The sequence below is a fragment of the Symsagittifera roscoffensis genome, chromosome 7, assembly GCF_963678635.1.
Source record: "Symsagittifera roscoffensis chromosome 7, txSymRosc1.1, whole genome shotgun sequence".
NCBI classification, from domain to species: domain Eukaryota; kingdom Metazoa; phylum Xenacoelomorpha; order Acoela; family Convolutidae; genus Symsagittifera; species Symsagittifera roscoffensis.
In genome coordinates this window covers 18510812-18530887 of record NC_087068.1, presented here as the reverse complement: position 1 = coordinate 18530887, position 20076 = coordinate 18510812, and the positions used below count along the sequence as shown (strand labels likewise).

Sequence of the window (20076 nt, the reverse complement as noted above, 5' to 3'; positions counted from 1 at the left end):
TTTTGAAAATTTCGTTTTATTTTATTACTTTTAATTCTTTAAAAAGCAGCCGGAATATTCAGGGTTTCGCCCTGATACGAGCATTTTTGTACTACTTACTGCTTACTAAACGCTATATATGGTTTTTCAAATTAAAATAAGTCAATTTATTCAATCCGTAGACTCCCAGGCCAATTTTATGAAGATTTTTATGTGATTAAAGTATGACAAAAAAACTAGTAAAAATACTCCAAGCACAGCTGTCTTTTGCTTGACTTAATTCAGAAAAAAACCCTCATTAGCTTTTTCTGTGTCAATATACTGGTTGGAACTAAAAGTAAGGTTAGCCTGATTTTAATGAAACAAATAAGTTTGAGTAAGCTTAAATAAGCGTGAATAAGCAAGAAAAAGTGAAACATAATTAATTTAAATATTACAACCAAATGTCAATTAACAGCTTATTTGCATCCTTGTTTTTAACTGAAAAATTTTCTAAATTTTGTTTTCCGCGGTTTTTCAATGAGCCTTTTTTCAACAAAACTAATAACTCTGGTTTCGGTCTGCAATCGTTCGCATGTAATGTTTAATTTTTTTTTTACAAAAGTTAACATCGTTTTTCTAATAAATAAAACAAAAAACATTTTTAAATTGTTTATTTTTTTGCCTCTAAGTTGTCCTCGGAGAAATATTAATCAAGTGTGATTTTTTATTTCTTATTTTTAATGATTTTGATTCCTCTCTTGTTTTTATTTCTGTGAGAAAGTTGGAATCTCATGAACAAGTAGCTTGTATATAAGCTTTAAAAAAGTAAAAATCAAAATGAATCAATTTAAATGCCAAAATTTTTGTTAGATAGCAATTAAGTAAATAATTGTTGATTGTAGTCTAGAAAAAAAAATTCCCTCTGATTAAGTTTTTTTTTTGCATTATGTGTTAGGATTGTTATTGTTATCATGAGATACATCACTCAATAATTTGTTATCATGTAGTCATTGGCCTTCGTCAAAATGATACTTGCAAAAAGATAGCGACGCATGCAAAACTCAATCAATCTGTAGTTGGAAAATTATGACTTTTTCAAAATCGTTATTTTCCAAAAACAGATTGATTGAGCTTTGCATGAGTCGTTGTATTTTTGCAAAAATAGTTTTAACCACGACTACAAGATAAAAACTTTTCAGGCAAAAATAGTTTTAACCACGACTACAAGATAAAAAACTTTTCAGGCGTAGGATTAATGTAAAAAGTGTGATGATTTAAAAAATTTTGGCTTCTAGTCTTCAGAAAACTGCAGGATTTTTTGGAAATTTTAATAACTCTGTTTTTGAAAGTGTTGTTCGAAAAAAAATGAAGCGTTAAAAAATGACTAAGTTGTATCTTTTGAAGTTCCAATACCGTGCTATGTTTTATGTGAAGCTTGAAAATGAAATATATTTCACGCCAACAAAAAAAATTTCGGTTTGATGACTTTTTTTTTATTTTATTCTATATCGGCCTGTTTGCTTAATACTAAGCAATTGAGATAAAAAATTCGGAATTTCGTTTATATAGGCAGTTTCATTCGAGTTATTTTGAAGCCCACAACTTCTTGTTTTTACCGAAAACATAGATATCAAACATTTTGAAAAACGATTATTTGTTTTTTTTTGCTCGCGGTTTATTTAAATTATTTTCCTCTGCGTAGCTAGCTTCTAACGGTGTTTTAGCAGACGGTGCATTGCTTCAGTAACTCTAATTGACACTAGGCTAACGTGAGAAGTAACTAAATTCACGTTTTTTCTCAAAAAACGAACATGACCGAGAGCAAAACTTAATAATTCGAATCGGATGATTCGAAAACAAATGCATTTCTAAAAAATTAACCTAAAAAAATTGCTCGGTTTTCAAACTGCTAAAAGTTGATTCAGAACGTCTATAGAAACGGTGTGCGAAGGATATGATTTTCAAATGGAATGTGTATATTCAAAGTATACGAGTGTTGAAAAAATGTGTGGGTTCCACTTATCTCTAAAAACCAAAGCTTGCATCGAATGTGATATATTTTCTATAAAACTATCATTCTATTATCGTCGCAGTTTACGGCTGTTATTTTCACTTATAATTTTTTGTTAAACTTTCTTTTAAATTAGCAGCTGCTTATTGGTTTATTTTTCCAAAAAATTTGTGAATTTTTTTTTTCCCGAAAATTGTAGAGGGGCCGGTCTATCATTGGAGCTCACAATATATTCTCCAGTATCTTTTTTATTCCAAACTTCATAGAAATGCGTTCATCGAAAAAATTATTTCGAGCTTTGTTATTTAGGTTTATTGTCGACTAGCTAGTTCACGAGATGAAGTTTTGTTTTTGAGAATATGTGCGATGACATTTGATTTTGTTTTAAATAAAATTGTGGATTTGGTTGTATGTTTCGGGTCTTGCAAAATGAAAGTTTTGCTTTTTTCCGAATAATCTAAAAACTTGCTTTGCTTCATTTATGCTTTATAGATCAATTTTGCTTTTTTCGAAATTGGATAATACTTTTTAAAAGTTTCTGATAAACTTCAACTTCTTAAACTGGAGCAAATCTGGTTGAATTTAATGGGCCAAGATTAATAAGAAAACCATTAAAGATGGTAAGGCACTCTGAAATATAGTTCAAGAAGGTGAAATTATTGACTTTTTTTGTTTCAAAAAGCACTTTCAAAAATACAGCAAGCAATTTGGTTCACTGTTTTTGCTGTTCACTTTGAATTTCACTTCTGCAAATCAAAATTGGGTGATCAATGTTAATGATGGCAAACCAAACATTTCTCCTTTATTCGATTTTTCTTGGGCCGTATTGTTCATAGAACCTAAAAACTACAATTGATTTTTAGCTCTAAATTCAAATCAAATTTAATTTTCACTTTATTTTAGTTTTTATTACTCCTGATTGAAAAGATACCTCGTTAGAATTAATGCAAAGCAGGTCTAATATTTAGACAACAAAATCTTTCAGACGATATAAAAGTTTTTTTTATCAAAAATGCTTAATTAAAGAGTTGAAAACTGACTGAATAAAAAACCAGCCGAAGCAAGCATAAATATTCCGCACTTTTTTGATGAAAGTCGGAACTATAACAATCATTTACGGATCATTTACAAAAAAAGTAGAACTTGACTACCTTGAAGTTACTTCTACATTATTCATTATTGGACAGCTATCTACGGTAAAATTCAATAACTCAATTGACAAAACTGAAAAAAAAACATAAACTTTGAAATTTTTAAGAGTTACTTTTTTGATTTGCCATATTTTTCTACTTTTTGCCTGGCTGATAATCTGACTGAAGCCCGTTCTATGCTGATGATTGACTAATTTTTTTAAGGGTCTACCTATTCCCTGCCAATTTTTTGGGTTGTCAGTACATCTAGATCCGTGTTACGCCCTGATCTTTTAAAAAAATTAACAAATTGTTTTACAAAATAAGATAAAAAATAAATGGAAAAAGTTACAAGAAACAAAAATTTAAAATGTTTTAATTTTGAATCATTTTTAGTCTGTTTCACCAAAGTTTGTACTTAGTTTTTCTTTTCATTGTTATCTATAGTGAATTTCTGCTCGAGTCTTTTTATGACTTTCATATTTACAAAACCAGTTGTAATGGTGTAGGTGAATTGCAAATTTGGATACTCGTACCTAGTAAACATTCTGGTTCAGATCTGAAAAAATCTGTTTCAGATTTAATTTTCAGATCTGAAATGGGCTGAGAATTTAAAAAAAAAAACGCTTGGATACTGTCATTTTGTTTTTTTTGGTTGCTTCACAAATGAAAAAGCTAATTCCGGTCTAATTTTAGATCTAAATTTTTTTTTTTTTGGTTATTTGATATCTGAATCACTCTGACTCAATTTTTGCCTTTCTTCTATATTTTATAATTTCTGCTAGCTGCTTGCAGGTACTCTGCAAAGTATCCATTTGTAAACTGCTGAAATATGTTTCCCAAAGCATGAAACAAACATCAGAAAACGCATAAGAAGCGCATGAGCATCAACACTTTGACATGTCGTCTAATAACTTTTTTAAGTTTTTTAAAACAGTTGAGCAAGAAATTTAGCTTGGAAAAAAAACTGTTCGTTAAATAATTCGGAAGTTTGTTTTTACCGCTAATTAATCGAAGTATAATTGCCTATTGCACAAACAGCAAAATCTGAAACTCAATAGTTTACTCTAAAAGCATATACTAAATTCTGTCTCAAAAATTTTTCAGAAGATACTTCGAAAATCGAACTAACCTCAGATTTTTTTATTCCACTCTTGCAACTCAGCCTCAGGATTCCCTCGCCTGATAACAAGAAAATTGAAAAAATAATATATATTTAACCGAGAAAAGTACGAAAACAAAACGAGCATTGAAAAAAAACCATAACTCCCAGATCGAGCTTAAAATAAACTTTACGATAATATGTACTCATTTGAAGACTTTTGGGGGTAATTTTTGTAACATGATTTTGTATTGCATAATTTATGGATAACACATTTGCATATGAACATTTGATCTGTAAAAAAATTTAATTAGTGTGTGTTACTAAACCAATGCGTTGTTAATGAGAAAAAGAGCCGGGGTGCATAAACGTTTCCAATTTGTCGACATCATCTTGACTTCTGATAATTTTATAATTTTTGTTTTTGTTAATTATTGACACGGTTGGCTTGTTAATTAACAGCATGTTATTTAACAGTTTTTCAACGTTTCCAAACGTTAAAAAATATTGAAATTTCAACACTTTTAACCGACCATCAAATTATATAAAGGTATTGGCTGTTTTTTTTTCAGGAAACATTCGCCACATTTGCAATTTGTCGGAAAGGTTGTTTGGTTTAGCGTTGAAGAGCGCCGTTCTCGTTGCCATAATTTTTGTTGTGTATGCCATCAGGGGCGGATCCAGGATTTTTTCGAGGGGGGGGGGGCGGATTTTCAAAAATTTTTCGAAAATTTTGACGCCTTTTGTTTTTTTTTAGTTCGACCAAATTGATTTTCCGAGCTCTTCTAAAGCACTAAAAGGTCCCTGTTTTTGCCAAATTTTCTGCGCCGCAGGCAAATTTAAAAAAAACAGGTCAAAAAAGCCGTTTTTAGGCCCTTTTTGAAAAATTTTGACAAAAAAAATCGCGTTTTTTTGGCGCGCGCTCCCCCTCAAAGTTAGTATATATTGGCGCCACAGGCGCCTTTAGAAAAATTTTAGGGTCGGTCGGCAAAAAATGGATTTCTTAAAAAGTACCAAAGGGGGGACCCTTTGGGTCGGCAGAGGGTCGAATCCCTGATGGGGGAGGGGGCGATAGCAACACCCCGCCCCCCTTCCCCCCCCTAAATCCGCCCCTGTATGCCATGCCGATTAGGATAACTCTAATGCTCGTTAAACGATTAGGATAACTCGAATATTCAACTATTTTGACTTTAACCTAACTTCAAATTTTTTACATTTTTGACTTCTAGGACTGTTAAGTTTTCACGAATGTTGTAAGAAGCATACTCATAAACTTCAAATCCGGAAAGTTTTGCATGTTGAGCCAATCGTTGGTCCAAAGATCCCCGATTGTGATAACATAAAAAACATTCAAAAATTATTCTAAATAATGTGAAGTCGTGATCCCTGAGCTATCTACCTTCATTTAATCTAAATTTGTTTAGGAAAACCATTGATTTCAAAAAAGTTTGACTTACAAGTTTAAAATGAAGGCGCCCGAAAACGGTCTGCAAAGTTCCACGGCATTCTTGCAGTGAGATTTCATTATGTGGCAAAACTTTTGAATTTTACAATAATGGAAACTAATTTTTTAGTATTATGTTCGTTTAAATGCAAAACGCAGTTACGAAGCAAAAAAAAACTGCTCCTACCAGGGCGAAGCCCTGAATGTTCTGACTGCCTTTGAGGGTATACGGAGTAAAGTTCATATGAAAAAAATTGATGGTTTTTTCAAAAAAGAACACAAGTTTTTATAAAATTTTATAAATTTTTTTTACTTATCCCCACACGCCATATAAACTATAACGTGCTAGATTTTGCTTCTAATAACCTAAGAAATATGACAAATAGCTTGCTCTTACCTATTTGTAACAATTGCTTAGTCGGATTCAACCTTTGCTTACGCATTGATAGCGCAGAATAGATCGCGATTTAATTGTCCCAATTTGGCCATATTGGCAATGTTGAAACCCCCGAAACTTTTTTAAAAAGTGATCACTGGTGAAACATTTCAATTAATTTGAGCTCAAGATAACAATATCTTTCGGATGATATAAAATCAATTCGATTGAAACTGGCTAGTTAAAAGATCAATTTTTATCTGGAAAAAATAACCCACCCCGAGCACAAATTAATCTCTTTGAAGGTCGGATCAAAAACAACGACAACAATGCATGTTTTAGTAGTACTTTAAAAATTGAAAGGCCACTTTGAAAAAAGCAGGGATTTGATTTAAAATCATCGAACCGTGTCAAAAACATTTTTGAATCTGGTGTACTGGATAAATTATCAAAATGGTACGCCGTTGGGCAGAATTGTCGTGATTTGTAGTTTAAGTTTGATTTAGAAATAACTTGTTTAATAGGTGAGTGTTAAATGTTTCCTTTTCTTACTTTTTGGATGTTTACCCTTGCGGGGGATTTTACCATTCCCGAAAAAACCCAACTTTCTGGGAAAAAGGTGTTATGCGCTGTAGTGGATAGGGGTGGTTTTTGACTTGAGCTCTCTCTCCTGCGGCGCAGAGTATTTGCTAGAAATATCCTCTTTATACTAATTTGGGAGACCTCTGAAAACCAATTTAGACGACCTTAAACAAGATCGACAAAATTTTGGAACAATTTTTGAAAATCCAACTCTCCCTCTTGAGAAAACCCTTGATCCGCCCCTGGTTATGTGAGCTAGCAAGGTTGAATACACAGCTTGAACTGACTATAAACGGTCTTTGAAAAACTAGAAAGTGTTTTTGCCGCCCATCTGCTGTCTCCCAGACTATGGTAGCTCCCATTGCTCTGGCGCTACTTCTTTTACGTTGGACTCTCTAAAAAACGAATTTGAAAACATCGTTTAAAAGTGGCCAAACTACTCTCTAATTTGAAAAATTTCTCGTGTTTGTATTGTAGTTTTGAAAACTGACTTGGGTTTGGATGTTCATCAATCATAATAAATGCATTAGTATTTTTTTAGCAATTTAAATTTTGATTTAATTTGAGATTATTTTGAGTTCAATTGCAAGACGAAATTACGCTCTCTAATCACTAAACTGCAAATGGCGGCGCAAAAAAAAACGTTTTAAAGTTTTAATTTCGGAAAATTTGTTTTTTGATTTTTACGTTTCCCAGCGGAGTAAAAAATGTATCTTTTTGTCATATTATACTTTTGGGTAACCTGCGTAAATTGCATATAATTTTTCTATGAAAAAAACTTTCAATCATCAAAGATTATCTAAATTGAGAGCGTTTTAACATAATGTATTATTTCTTCAAAATTTGAAAGCCTAAAAAGTTTATCATTTTTTTAAAAGTTACATTGTGTACCTTAAGACATTTTTCCGGCTTTCCGTTGACTTCATTTAAATTAAAATTAACTATTTTTGGTGATACATTATTCTTGATTTTGCTGAACTTATTTTGAATTTCGAGTATGATTTGTTTAGGGACTTCGGCGTGAGTTTTATCAGCTTGATTATCAATCTCTCCTTTGATGCTCTCAGCCAACAACCTGTCCCGGCTATTGTGTGGGTCCAGAGAGAAGGAAAAGAACTTCGACTAGAGAAGCGACACAAATCCGAAAGCTCTCATACGACTCAAACTCATTTTACAAAGTTTAAGAAACTGTATTTTCTGTGCAGCACACCTAGTCAAGTTAAGTCTAATTTGATTGGCTGTTGCCTCGTGTGCACCATCTATCATTCTCTTGCTTTGATCTAATAAGAAAAAGAAACGGAGAAGAGTGTCTTGAATCATAACCAGTAGTGCTACTAGTGAAAGAGTGATCTGACATCATCGATACAGATGGCTTCGATCGACCAGCTTCGTCAGGAGGTGGATGCTTTAAAAAACAAAATCAGAGTAAGTCGCTTATAAGTTCCTTCGCACAATACAAATGGAGGAGGCAGAACGTTTTTGAAGAAGCTGCTTTATGACAAGAAAAAATGCACTTTTAGAGGGTTAAAAGATTTTAGTAGATTCTAAAGCAACTTTAGAAAATACTTTGATTGTCCTGACCTTTGACGAAAGTGACATAATATTTGTGCCAGATTTGACTTTTTTTATCGCCGGGCATTTTTTGAGTGTTTAACCTGCCACTTTTAATCTAAAATCTATTGCTCGAAGTTAAAGAGGCAATTTACTTGTTATCTTTTTTGTAAACTTATGGGGATTTGAGATTAACTATTTAGTATTATTAACGAGCTACTCTATGCGAAATTTATCGCTTTGTATTTTGTTTTGCCTGTATATTTTAAAAATTGATCCAAAAAAAATCAAAAATTTCTTTACTTTAATTTTAATTAGCAATCAAAATCAACTGCAATGACGTTACAAGATTGTCAAAGTATTCACGGCTTTGCCCTGATACGACACATTTTTTCATGGTGCGATAGTTCGTCAAAGTTATTACATACTATCGCCCCGTAATTTACTTTTTATCACTTCTTATGAAATTGAGTGCCTAAAGTATAAAATGCGGAAAGAAACTTTTATTATTGGGGAAATGCATGTTGTAAAACAGTACAAGTTGAGGTGAAAATAAAATTTGAGTTTTAAAAATGACAATTGTACAAAAAAGTTGAAATTGGGCAAACGAAAAATAAAAACGTTAGACGACTTAAGACAGACAATAATAGCCTAGTGTTAAAAAAGCAAAAATGAGCGGTGAAATTTTGGCTAAGTTTTGGAAAGGTTTTCTATGAATACTGACCTTATTACTATCATGATTAGAAATATGTTATTAAATCTTTTTTTATTATGAGTATCAAGATTATGATATGATCATGAAAGTGATTATTGTTCCGACCATTTGAAAAATGTAGAGAAATTTTGTATTCGGGTTTGTTTTATCTTTTTTTTTATTTCTATGCCTAATCAGCTAGTACAAAAAGGTACTGCAAATAATCATCGGAGAGAATTCAGTGAAATAGCATAATAAAAACCTAACAGTCATGACTTGAACGGCATAAGAAAAAATTTCAAAAAAGTTCTGTTGAGAAACAAACCATTTAGAGAAGTTTTTGGTTTTTCGTCTTATTTCGAGCAAAAAAAGAGCGCGAGCAGGCTTACAATAGCTTTTTTAATTGCCTAAAAGCTTACAATGGCTTAATTTAAAACTAAAACTCAAGTAATCTTAGTGTTTTTCAGTATTTTAGCGCCTTTTTGGAATCAAAAACAGTAATCGCTCAGACCCTTTTATCACACCACGCCGAAAAAACGACACTAATTTTTATAAAAAACGTTGTGGCTTTTGAAGACTTTAGTCGGAATATTATGTGCTACTTGCACAGTAAACGGCTATCCTTGTGGTTATTTTGACGATGCTGATTAAAATCAAGATTTTTGTTGTTAGTATTCTGCTATTGTTATAATTACTAATATTATGATTTTTTTAATGATGATTGTGATAATTTTTTAAAATTTAGATTATTTGTTTTAGAATATATTAAATTATGATGATTTTTATGTCTTGGTATTTATGATTGTTAATTTTTTTGGTCTAATTTTCTTCTTATTCATAAAATTTTCTGATGAGCAGAAATTTTTTTGTTACAGTTAGTGGACCGGAAACACGCATGAGGACACATTTTTATTATTTGCTAACCGTTATTTAATTACAGCAAAACTGAAAAAAAAATGAAATCATAATACCAAGGAGGGGAAAAACAAGATAAGGCCTGTTCATTTTTGAGAGGAAATCGCTGGTGTTTCCCTGCTCAACAAGGGCAAACAATTTTTTGATTATTATTTCGGATAAAAACTGTAACCTCACCCGCAGCAGTGATGATTAGCCTAGTCTAAATTAATATTCAGCAGCAATGCTGAAACAAAAGGAACAGACAAAGCTCCCTTTTGGTGATGTTTTTGGTTTTTGGTTTTTGGGAACTAGGCGAGATATCAGAAAGTAAATAATTAAAGCTGAAGTAGAAATAGGAGTGCGAGTAGTGCAATATTCAATCAGATCTACTATTCTTGCGATAACATAACGACCGACTGACACTGGAAAAACTGCAATTTAGATCCTGGCTTTTCGTTATTCTGACCGTTGAAAAAGGCGAGGAAGTTTTATTCGTGTGTGTTTTTGTTTGTATTTCTTTTTTTTAATCAAAAAGGTCAAAAAGGTTGTACCAGAAAGAAACATCGGAATTGTTCGAGTAATATATCACTTCTAATTCCTTTTAGTTCTGATTTGAACAAGTTTTGACAATTTTCAAAAGTATTCCAAGAGTCGACAAAAACCATTTCAAAGGTTTTGAGCTTTAATTGAATATTGGGCGAGTAAAGCGATTAAATAATGTTCGCTATATGAAGTTTGGTGATTTGGGGTGAGATAACCTAATTTTACTGGACAAAAACTTTTTTGGAAGCTTTGCTTAGCGCTTCTTTGGCAATAAAATGTTTCTAAAAATATGGAAACGTTGAGTGGAAATAGTTCCAAAAGTTTTTAAAAATTTTTCTTCATTTTTTTGTCATTTATTTTTTGAAAAAAAGGTCAATTATGCCCTAATAGATTAATTTTTACGCTTTTTTGCAGATGTTTTAATTACATTTTACATTTTTTGCGGTTTCTATTGATTGTGCATGGAACATTCTGTGCTACTTGCACAGCAACCGGCTATCCTTGTTAGACTGTGGAAAAATTCTGGGATATATATATATATATATATATATATATATATATATATATATATATATATATATATATTTGATCTTAAGGAACTTGAAAAATATGTCCAGAGTTTGCCTCATAACTCGATAAAAAGTAAGTTTTGAAGGTGCACTTCTGTATCATTAAATATTGAACGAGGAAATAGGTTTACTTTTTCATTCGAAAGCAAAAAAAGTCATTAGTAAAGAATTTGTTATAACTGAAACATATAACCGGAACGATTTATCTTATTGATAAAACTTGAAAAGACAACACACGAAACACTCAGCGAACAAATTTAATTATATTAGACCGATTTCGTTTTTTACGGGATAAAAAATAAAAACAGTAAATTTATTAGCGTTAAATGACTAAAAAAATACAAATAGAACAAAACTTTGATTCATACAAAATACAAAAAAAAAATTTTTCATTAAATCATGCTCATAAAAAAATCATCATCACTGATTAGAAAAAAAACTTTTTGAGGAAGGGTATTGACCGCATAATTAATTGCCTGTGTCTTTCAATATAATTTTCCTGTTTGTTTTTTAAAAAACATTTAATGTTTTAGGCGAATTGCGTAGCTTAAAATATCTACGATACAACACCGATCAATTTTGTTTGATAAGAGTTTTGCTACTTAACCCTTGAAATTTTTCATAATTTTTTTCTGGCAAAAAAAAACTTTATTCTATTTTTCGTAGAGTAACTTGGTATGTTTCTGTTTTGCTGGACTCAATTTCAGGCCTAAAATTGCGAACAGTTTAGTAAGAAAATTAAAAATTTAGGCACAAATTTTTTTAAATTATGTGTGAGCATAATTTTATTTAAATTGAACTTTTTGAAAGTAAAAGTTTAGTTGAAGGTAAGCCACAACACAACGTTTAAGATAGCGGTTTGTTTGATTTGATTTTAGTTTTCACTTTTCAATTCGTGCCCACAAAACGGTTTATTTTTTCTTCTGAGGTTTTTTCAAAATAAAAATGCTAGTTAGGCGTATTTTCACTGGAATTTTTTAATAGGCGCATTTTTTTTCCTTAGTTTTCTTCTGTTTTCTTACAAACTGAAAAAACAAATCGTGCATCGAAAGCCCCCATTTCAAACGGTAGAAAATTTTGTGGTCTTTGTCGTTATCGTTGGGTTTGAAAAAAAGTTTCAGTATAGTTATTGTATAGAAGTTTTCCTTTTACCGTTTTTAGCGGCAAACTTTTATAGCATCTGAGTAATCTCATTGACTTGAGCTCAAAAATGTTCATTAAGAAATCATTTCGGAACTTCAAGGTGCAACAAAAGTGACAAAATCATTTGTCTCTGAAATCTCTGCAGTTTGAATTGAAGCTTGATATTTGATCAAAACAAAATAATATTGAATGAAAAACAGATGACACTGTTTTTTGTACATCATTTTGGTTGTATTTTTCTCTTGTTTGTAACCTTGCTCATAAATAAATTTTGCTCTAAATAATGGATGATATTAATTCAGTTTCTTATCTTTGCAGAAACTAAAAACAAAAAGTTTTTGATTTAAAAAGACTGTTCGTAAATCAGAGCAAAGTTGTGATTGTTCCAACTGTAATGTCACTGAAAATTTTCTTGGTGAAAAAATCCTATAAATTAATCAAAAAATGAAAAAAAAAATGTTAACTTTTTCTTCAAACTTTAGTTCCTGATTTTATCCCCCCTACAAGTTATGTAAAGAGATAGTAGATAAGGATATATTTTGAGTCTATTAACAATCCATTAAGAGCAATTTGTTTGTCTTACCGCTTGTTTGTCTTACAATTTGGTTTAATTTATCGCTTACATTTCAGTAGAGGGAATTACGTTGCGCTTTAATGATCCAAATCTGAATTATAATAATCAAATTATAAATTGAAACCATGATTACTTTGTGAAAATTATCACAAGTAAAATCAATTTTTAAAACTTGAGCTCCAAATTGCATAATATTTGAAAAGGTAATACCGTTGATAAAGCTTATAGTTAAAAAGTTAAAAATTGACTCAATGAAAAAACCATCCCAATCATAAATATTCCACATTCTCCTCGAACTTCGGGTTGAAAAACGTTTTAAAGCTTAAGCTTTGTCAATGAAACATTTCAGAGGTTTCAAATTTTTCAAAAGATCCATTGTTTGATATGCGATCAAGTTTAATTAATCATCAGGAGGGATTATGGTCTTTCAGTTCTGAAATGGTACAGAATTTGAAACTGAAATTTGGTTACATAGAAATTCACAGAATCCACCGACAGTTTGAGTTTAAAAAAATATGCTTAGTCATAATTAATTTAGTTTGCATGGGCAGTTGTGTTTTTTTTTGCGGTAGGATAAATTACTGAAACCACATAAAACTGCGGAATGCAATGACAAATTTCAGAGTCCATTGAAAATATACTATTATTAGTATTAGAAATAGCAAATTTATGGATAATTTTTTTTCGCAATCCAAATGTATTTTGTGAAAATTCCTTCAATAGTCAAAACTCATTTGTCTTCGTTTTTCAAAAACAAAAAATTTTGTTGAAGTTTTGTGCTGGTTAAACTTACTATTTTTCGGACTTTTTTTGAAGAAATTGACGAAATAATTGTGCTCGGTAATTTTATTTATGCTGACAATCTTTGACTTTTCAACTAAATCTTTTTCCCGGAATTTTTTACACCATCAAAAAAGCGTTGTTGGTCCAAGCTCAATTACAGAAAAGATATTTCATTTTGATCATTTTCCGTAAAACTATTGGAAATTAAAAAATGTCAATGCGGGACAATAAAGACGCGATATATTTCTCACTATTTTTTCTTTGAGATTTTTTCAAAATCATTTGGATACGAAATCCAAATGATTTTACAAAACCTCAATGAAAGAATTTTGGAAACGCTTTCTTTTTTTTGAAAATTTCTTCAATTATTTTGATTTAAGCTACTCCATAGAATTTAAAATACAGTCGCAACATTCAGGGTTTTGTCCTAATACGAGCAGTATTGTTTGATTCTATAGTCAAATGTTCTTAAAACTTTTTGTACTGGAACTTAAGGTCATGATTGTGTAATAATCAGATAACTTTGAGCTGAGTTTAAAAAAAAATGAGTTTGATGCGGGATTTTTCGTGCAGAAGCAATAGTTTAAGTTGATAGAGGCAAAAAAAAGATATTTCTGTAAATGTCATTTTTCTTATCTGTAAAAATCTCAGCTTCTAACTCATGTATTACCGGTTTTCATTGCCGAGCGTTCAAAAGTTTTTATTTTTGAGTGGAGAAGGAATACAAATTGCATGAAAGTTTGTTATTACCTTTTTCTGAGCTGGAAGAGCTTAGCAGAGCTTAGCTTAAGGACTGTTTCAATGAGCAATTTGTTTATATTCTTCGTTGGAGTCATTTCATGTATATAACTTCTTTTAAATACCTTCTCTTTGATAAAATTTGTTAAAAATCTATACAAAGATAAACAAAAATTCTTAAGACAGGGTTTTAAATTCTCTTAAAGAGAATTTTTCACGACGTTAACTTGGAAAACCTCAAATTAAAACAAAAGTTGATTGGCTGAGCTCGAATTGAGGCGAAACGTCACTCATGCATATATTAAAAGCAGAAGCAAAACAACAGTGCTCCTATAAGGGCAGAGCTCTGAATGTTCCGACTGGGTTTTGAGCTCTAAAGAAAAGTGTTAGCCTAAAAAAAAGACAAATATTTCAAAAAAATTTCTGAAGAACAAATATCTCAAATTTTTTTTTTAATTTCTGAAGATTTTTTCATAAGCCATCCCCAACACGCCATATAAAGTACAAAGTGATATATTTTTGGTTTCTGTAGTTTTTTTTTGCTGCACGGCGAGATATTGCAGCAAAATGTTTAAGAAACTAAATTACATACCTCAGTTTAACTTGGATCAGTTACTAATGCTGATTGTCTAATTTGGCAATTTTAAACTTCCATAATTTTACGGAAAATAATCAAAACTGAAATATCTTTTTTTATATTTGAGCTTAGAACAACAATACTTAATTCATGGTAAAAAAGATTCTGTCAACAAGTTCTAATTCATCCCGAGCATAAATAATCCGTCGCTTTCTTCGAAAGTCGGAACGAAAAGCATCAATTTGATTTTGACTTTTATAGTTTTTTCTAAAGCTTCTCATTTCTGTGCTACTGTTCTAATGGCACTGCTATGGTAGTTATGAGAAAAAAATATTCGCAGACAGGAATAGTATCAGCATCGACCGAATTATATAACCCAAGTATAAATAAACAAGTCAAGTAGTGTATATATGTGTGTGTGACTAGGATGCGCGGAAGGCGGCGGCGGACAGTACTTTGAACGAGATGGTGGCGGGGATAGAGACGATTGCCAGGATCCAGATGCGCACCCGGCGCACCCTCCGCGGACATCTAGCCAAAATATATGCCATGCACTGGGCTGGCGACTCCAAGTTAGTCCAAACAACTATATAGCAAAATGTCGTTATTTCTACCAGGGGTCATTTTAGGGGGAGTGCGGAAAGGGCGCAATTTTTTTTCAGGGATTTCAGCACTATTTAATCTAAATTTTTAATAGGGAAAACGCAGAAAAAAATTCGTGTTGTGGTCAAAACCCTCAAAAAAGTGCCCAAAAACGTTTTTCAAAAATCTACCTGCGGCTCAGAGGGTTTTGGCAAATTTTGTTCTTCGTATTGTTTTGAGAGAGCTCGGAAAACCAAAAATAAACTATTGTTAAATAAAAATTCAGCCTACTCCTACACTTTTTCTAAAACGATTTTTTTTATTTTACTCTATTGCTGCAAGGGGGGTTCGTTGTAAGGTACAAATTTGGCGAATGCCTTGGCATATCTTTAGGGGTGGATATTTTTCACTGGTTCCATGGGGGGGAGGGGGAGGGGGAGAAGTAGATCCATGCCCAAAACACTAAAAACACTACATGAAATCATAGTTTCTAAGAATGATTCGCTGCATTGGCGAGCGCAGGAATTAAGATGGGGGGGGGGGGGGGTTATTGAAAATCTTTCTGAAATTTTGCCGTCCTGATTTTTGAAGTTAACCAAAAAAGTAATTTTCTGAGCTCTCTCAAAGCACTCTAAAAAATCTTTACCACAAATAATGGGCATCTTTGGAAAGTTGTGATCTAAAAAATATACATGCGCTTCTTTCTCACCTTAGTGAACTTTTGCTGATTTCAGACACCTGGTGAGTGCGAGTCAGGATGGTAAGTTGATAGTGTGGGACTCCTACAGTACTAACAAAGTCCACGCCATCCCCCTTCGCTCCTCGTGGGTGATGACGTGTGCTTATGCCCCCAGTGGTGCATTTGTGGCCAGCGGGGGTCTGGACAACATCTGCTCCATCTATGGACTCAAAACCAGAGAGGGCAATGTCAAGGTCACCCGCGAACTCAACGGACACACAGGTACGTCAATACCACACCTCGCAACATCACATCTGCGCCTTCTACAGTCCTCCCTTATCTTTCACTTTATATTTCTATTTGAAATTCGCGCAACATCCTCTTTAAAAGTCGCGAAAACTATTTTCCATTACTACGATAACCATGATAACCATGGCGTTAAAAGATTTGCATACGTCTAAAACAATCTGATTAAAAAATAGATTGATGTGGTTCATTTTTAGAAGCCGTTTCAGGTTGACCTTGAAATTTATGCACCCTCGATTATTCGACCCCTTGACGACCCAAAGGGTGCCGCCCCCTTTGGTACTATCTTAGGACATCCAATATTGGTCAATCAACCCTTCAATTTTCGAAAGGCCCCGTCGGATCTCGATATATACTAACCCTGAGGGGAGTGTTTAAAAAATTTAACCCTCCAAAAATTGGCAAAAGAACGGACTATAGTGTAGCGAGAGAGCTTAGAAGATCAGCTTGATTGACTTAGAAAAAAAATCGATTCATTTTTCATTTTTTTTGTGAAAATATCTTCCTCGAGATAATCGTTGACCCGCGTCTGTAGTTACCTTTGTTTTAATTTGACATAAATTATTCTTTGCCTATCAATTGATAAACGCTTGTTGGCAAAGGCTTAATATTGTTTGGTTTCCCGAATTCTCGAGCGTTCTTGCAATTCTGGAGCGTTCTCATGGTTTGCCGTGTGTTGTAGGCTATCTCTCTTGTTGCCGCTTCATGGACGATCATCAAATTATCTCCAGTTCTGGCGACACCACATGGTAAGTAAAGCACCTTCAGATAGCCAGTCATCTATCTATTTCGTGGACAGTTATAGAAAAAACCTCGATATCCACGAGGGAAAACACCTACATTTGGGCTGTTCATTCCTTTTTGCTTTACTGCTGTTAGAACCTTTCTTGGCTAATTGCCTTGACTGGGAAATGTTCCCAAACCCTGGGAAGCAAAATACAGGGATTATGGTGGATCTCAAGCCACCAAATTTTCGGCTAAGGAAATTTTAAACTAAGTTTTTTAAAACTGAGACGATTTATCCATTTAAGGTGAAGGACCACCCTATGACCTGTTCAGCTCTTAACGGAGATTTGCTTTTGCGCCTCGAAAAATAGCCAAAAAATTACAGATCGTTTTTAACCATGGTTTAAGAAAATCTGTCATATTTTTGGCTATTTTTCTGGGCTCTGTAATTTTGCCTCACACTTAAGCAAAGACCTCAGGCAACGAGCTCGGATCATGGTGGGCCTGAAACAGAATATCTATCTTTTTGATTGAAACCTAACCACTTTCTAATTTGTGAAAAGGCAAAAAGCAACAAGACTGCTTGTATCAGGGCAAAACCTTGAATTTTCCGACTGCCTTTTAAGGTTTATGAAGCAGCAAAAACATAAAAAACTAAATGTAATAAAATAAAATGAAATTTTTATTCTAAATTTGAAAATTTTCATGAAAATCATCCCCCAACACGCCATATGAAGTACAAAAAGATAAATTTTGCTCCTTGTAACACATCAATTATTGCAAATAAGCTTCTTTCAACCAATTCGGAACGGTTTCTAAGACGGATTAAATCTCCGCTTACACGTTAAAAGCGCGAAATATATCGCGCGTTAACTGTTCCAAATTGGTCAAAATGGCCAAAGTGGCAATCTTAAACCCTCATAATTTTACGGAAAATGATCACAGGTGAAATATCTTTTCACATTTGAGCTCAGAACAACAATACCTTTCGAATGATATAAAAAAACTTCGTCAAAAATGGCTAGTTAAAAAGTCGAAATTTGTCTGAAGAAAAAAAACCCACCCCGAGCACAAATATTCCGTTACTTTCGTATCGAACGTCGGAACAATAATAATAGTATTTTGTGTAATTGTTCGCACTTTAGATCAATTCTCAAAAACCTTTCCGCAGAAATTTGAAACTTGAAATGGGACAAAAGCAGATCAAACAAATAATGCTTAAAGCTTCATCAAAGAGATAATGATGCAATTTATTTTGTTCTTAATTGTTCACACCCTAAACTTTACCATAAAAATGGGGCAATTTTGGCTTTTCTTAGTCACTTACAAATGATTTTCAACAATCAAAAATCAATCGAAATTTTTTTCTTACTACCGAGTCAAATTTTGAGCCATACCAAAGTAAGTTTCTTTTGTAGCCCAACACAATTCAAAAGATATTCTCTTGTTAAACTTGTGGAAATAAGTATATTTTTTGCTGAGAGCTGAAAAGTGTCAATTTTATTAACCAATTGTGTTTTTTATAAAAAATTTTGAGTTTTATGCTCAAACTTTCGCAGGTTAAATCTTTTTTGTAAATTTTATTGGGCCCCATAAGAGACCCATTTTGATACAAACTGTTCAAAAATTGACACGGCAGCGGTAGCATTATTTTCACTGACAGCTGAATATTCAAAAACGACGAATATTTTTTGTTAAACCAAACAAGTAGATGCACCATTTTAATTCTGGAATTTTTTTATTCCCATCTTTTTTTAATACAAATTTATTTCATTTTTGGTTAAAAAAACGTTCCAATATTTCAATTTTGCTTGTACCCGAATTTTTTAATAAAACTTCAAGTAATTGTCAAAAAAATAGAACGCAAAAGTGACCTCATGAGCACAAAAAATGTTAGCACAGTTATTTTTGGGGATCGAGAATTTAAGAATCACTTCTTTTAGTTTAAATGACCTAAAATTAAATTTGGATGAAAAACAGTATGAAAACTTTTCAATTGAATTTCAAATATTTGCTTGGTTTAGCAGTAAAAGCACCTGAATCTGAACTTATTAGTTAGTGGAATTGAAACGAATTAATTCAAAAATTAGTAAAATTGTGAGCCTTAAGCTTGTGATATTGACGCCAAGATGTCAAATTAAAAAAAAATTAAGTATCTTTAAAACGTTTTTGTTAATTACTTCGCTTTTTGTTCCGATCATTGAAAAAAGGGAAAACTTTGTCTCCAGGTGTGTTCTAGTTTTCTCTTTTTTTGTTTTACACAAAAAATCGAATACCACAAAAATACTGACAAAGTTGAGTAATACATCATATTAAAACCCTTTCTTTAGATATTTGAAGCATTTTACAGAAATTGTCCCAGTGTTGAAAAAAATTGTTGAAATATTTTTGAAATATTGAAATATTTCTTACAGAAATTGTCCCGGTGTTGAAAAAAATGGGTCTGATTTCTTATAAAATTCAGTCAATTTTTTAATTATTTAAAATTAGACTAAACATTTACTTTTCAGTAAAAATAAATTGAGTTTCACTCCATAAAAACTAGTTTTTAAGCTTCATTCAGCGCTTCTTTAGAAAAAAAAGCAAAAAAATCTCAGAAAAATATTAAACAAAATAGGAAGAAAAATTTTTAGAAATTTTTTGAAATTTTTTTTATTTGCTGTTGATTTTTGGAAGACAGCCGTTGTCGAATATGTAGGGTCTAATGTTTTGTATTTTTTTTGCCATTGCGCGCAAAAAAAACTACACTAATTTGAAAAAATATATTTTTGAAGTTTTTAACTAGTGTAATCAGAATATCGTATGCTACTTGTACAGCAATTGGCTATCCTTGTTTCTTTTGAGAATCATTTGGTTTTAAAGTTTTGGGCTTTTTATAATTGCTGTGTTTTTTTTTGCTTTTCTTGGTTTGATGCGTGTTACTTAATGCGATAATATTTTTGTCGGATTGAGGGCGGCAGAAAAATTGTATCGAACTAATAAAAAACTAGCTTGCCTCAGTGGCAATTCAATGTGGAACGAATTGTAGTACGGGATAGTTCGCCACGTTTAAATAATGCGCGTTACACTGCACGTTCAGCATCAAAGTATGAAACGAGCAGTTTCCCC

General features: G+C 32.2%; 1 protein-coding gene across 3 annotated transcripts in view; it reads left to right on the top strand.

Moving 5' to 3' along the window:
* LOC134850938 (guanine nucleotide-binding protein G(I)/G(S)/G(T) subunit beta-1-like) overlaps positions 1 to 20076 on the top strand; it is a 33805-nt gene that overhangs the window by 3466 nt on the left and 10263 nt on the right. For all 3 annotated transcript variants that reach the window (XM_063866759.1, XM_063866761.1, XM_063866760.1), the window contains exons 3-6: positions 7617 to 8031; positions 15102 to 15247; positions 15992 to 16218; positions 16925 to 16991. In XM_063866759.1, coding sequence (XP_063722829.1) covers positions 7975 to 8031; positions 15102 to 15247; positions 15992 to 16218; positions 16925 to 16991 — 497 coding nt within the window. In that variant the 5' untranslated portion in view covers positions 7617 to 7974. The remainder of the gene's footprint in view (positions 1 to 7616; positions 8032 to 15101; positions 15248 to 15991; positions 16219 to 16924; positions 16992 to 20076) is intronic.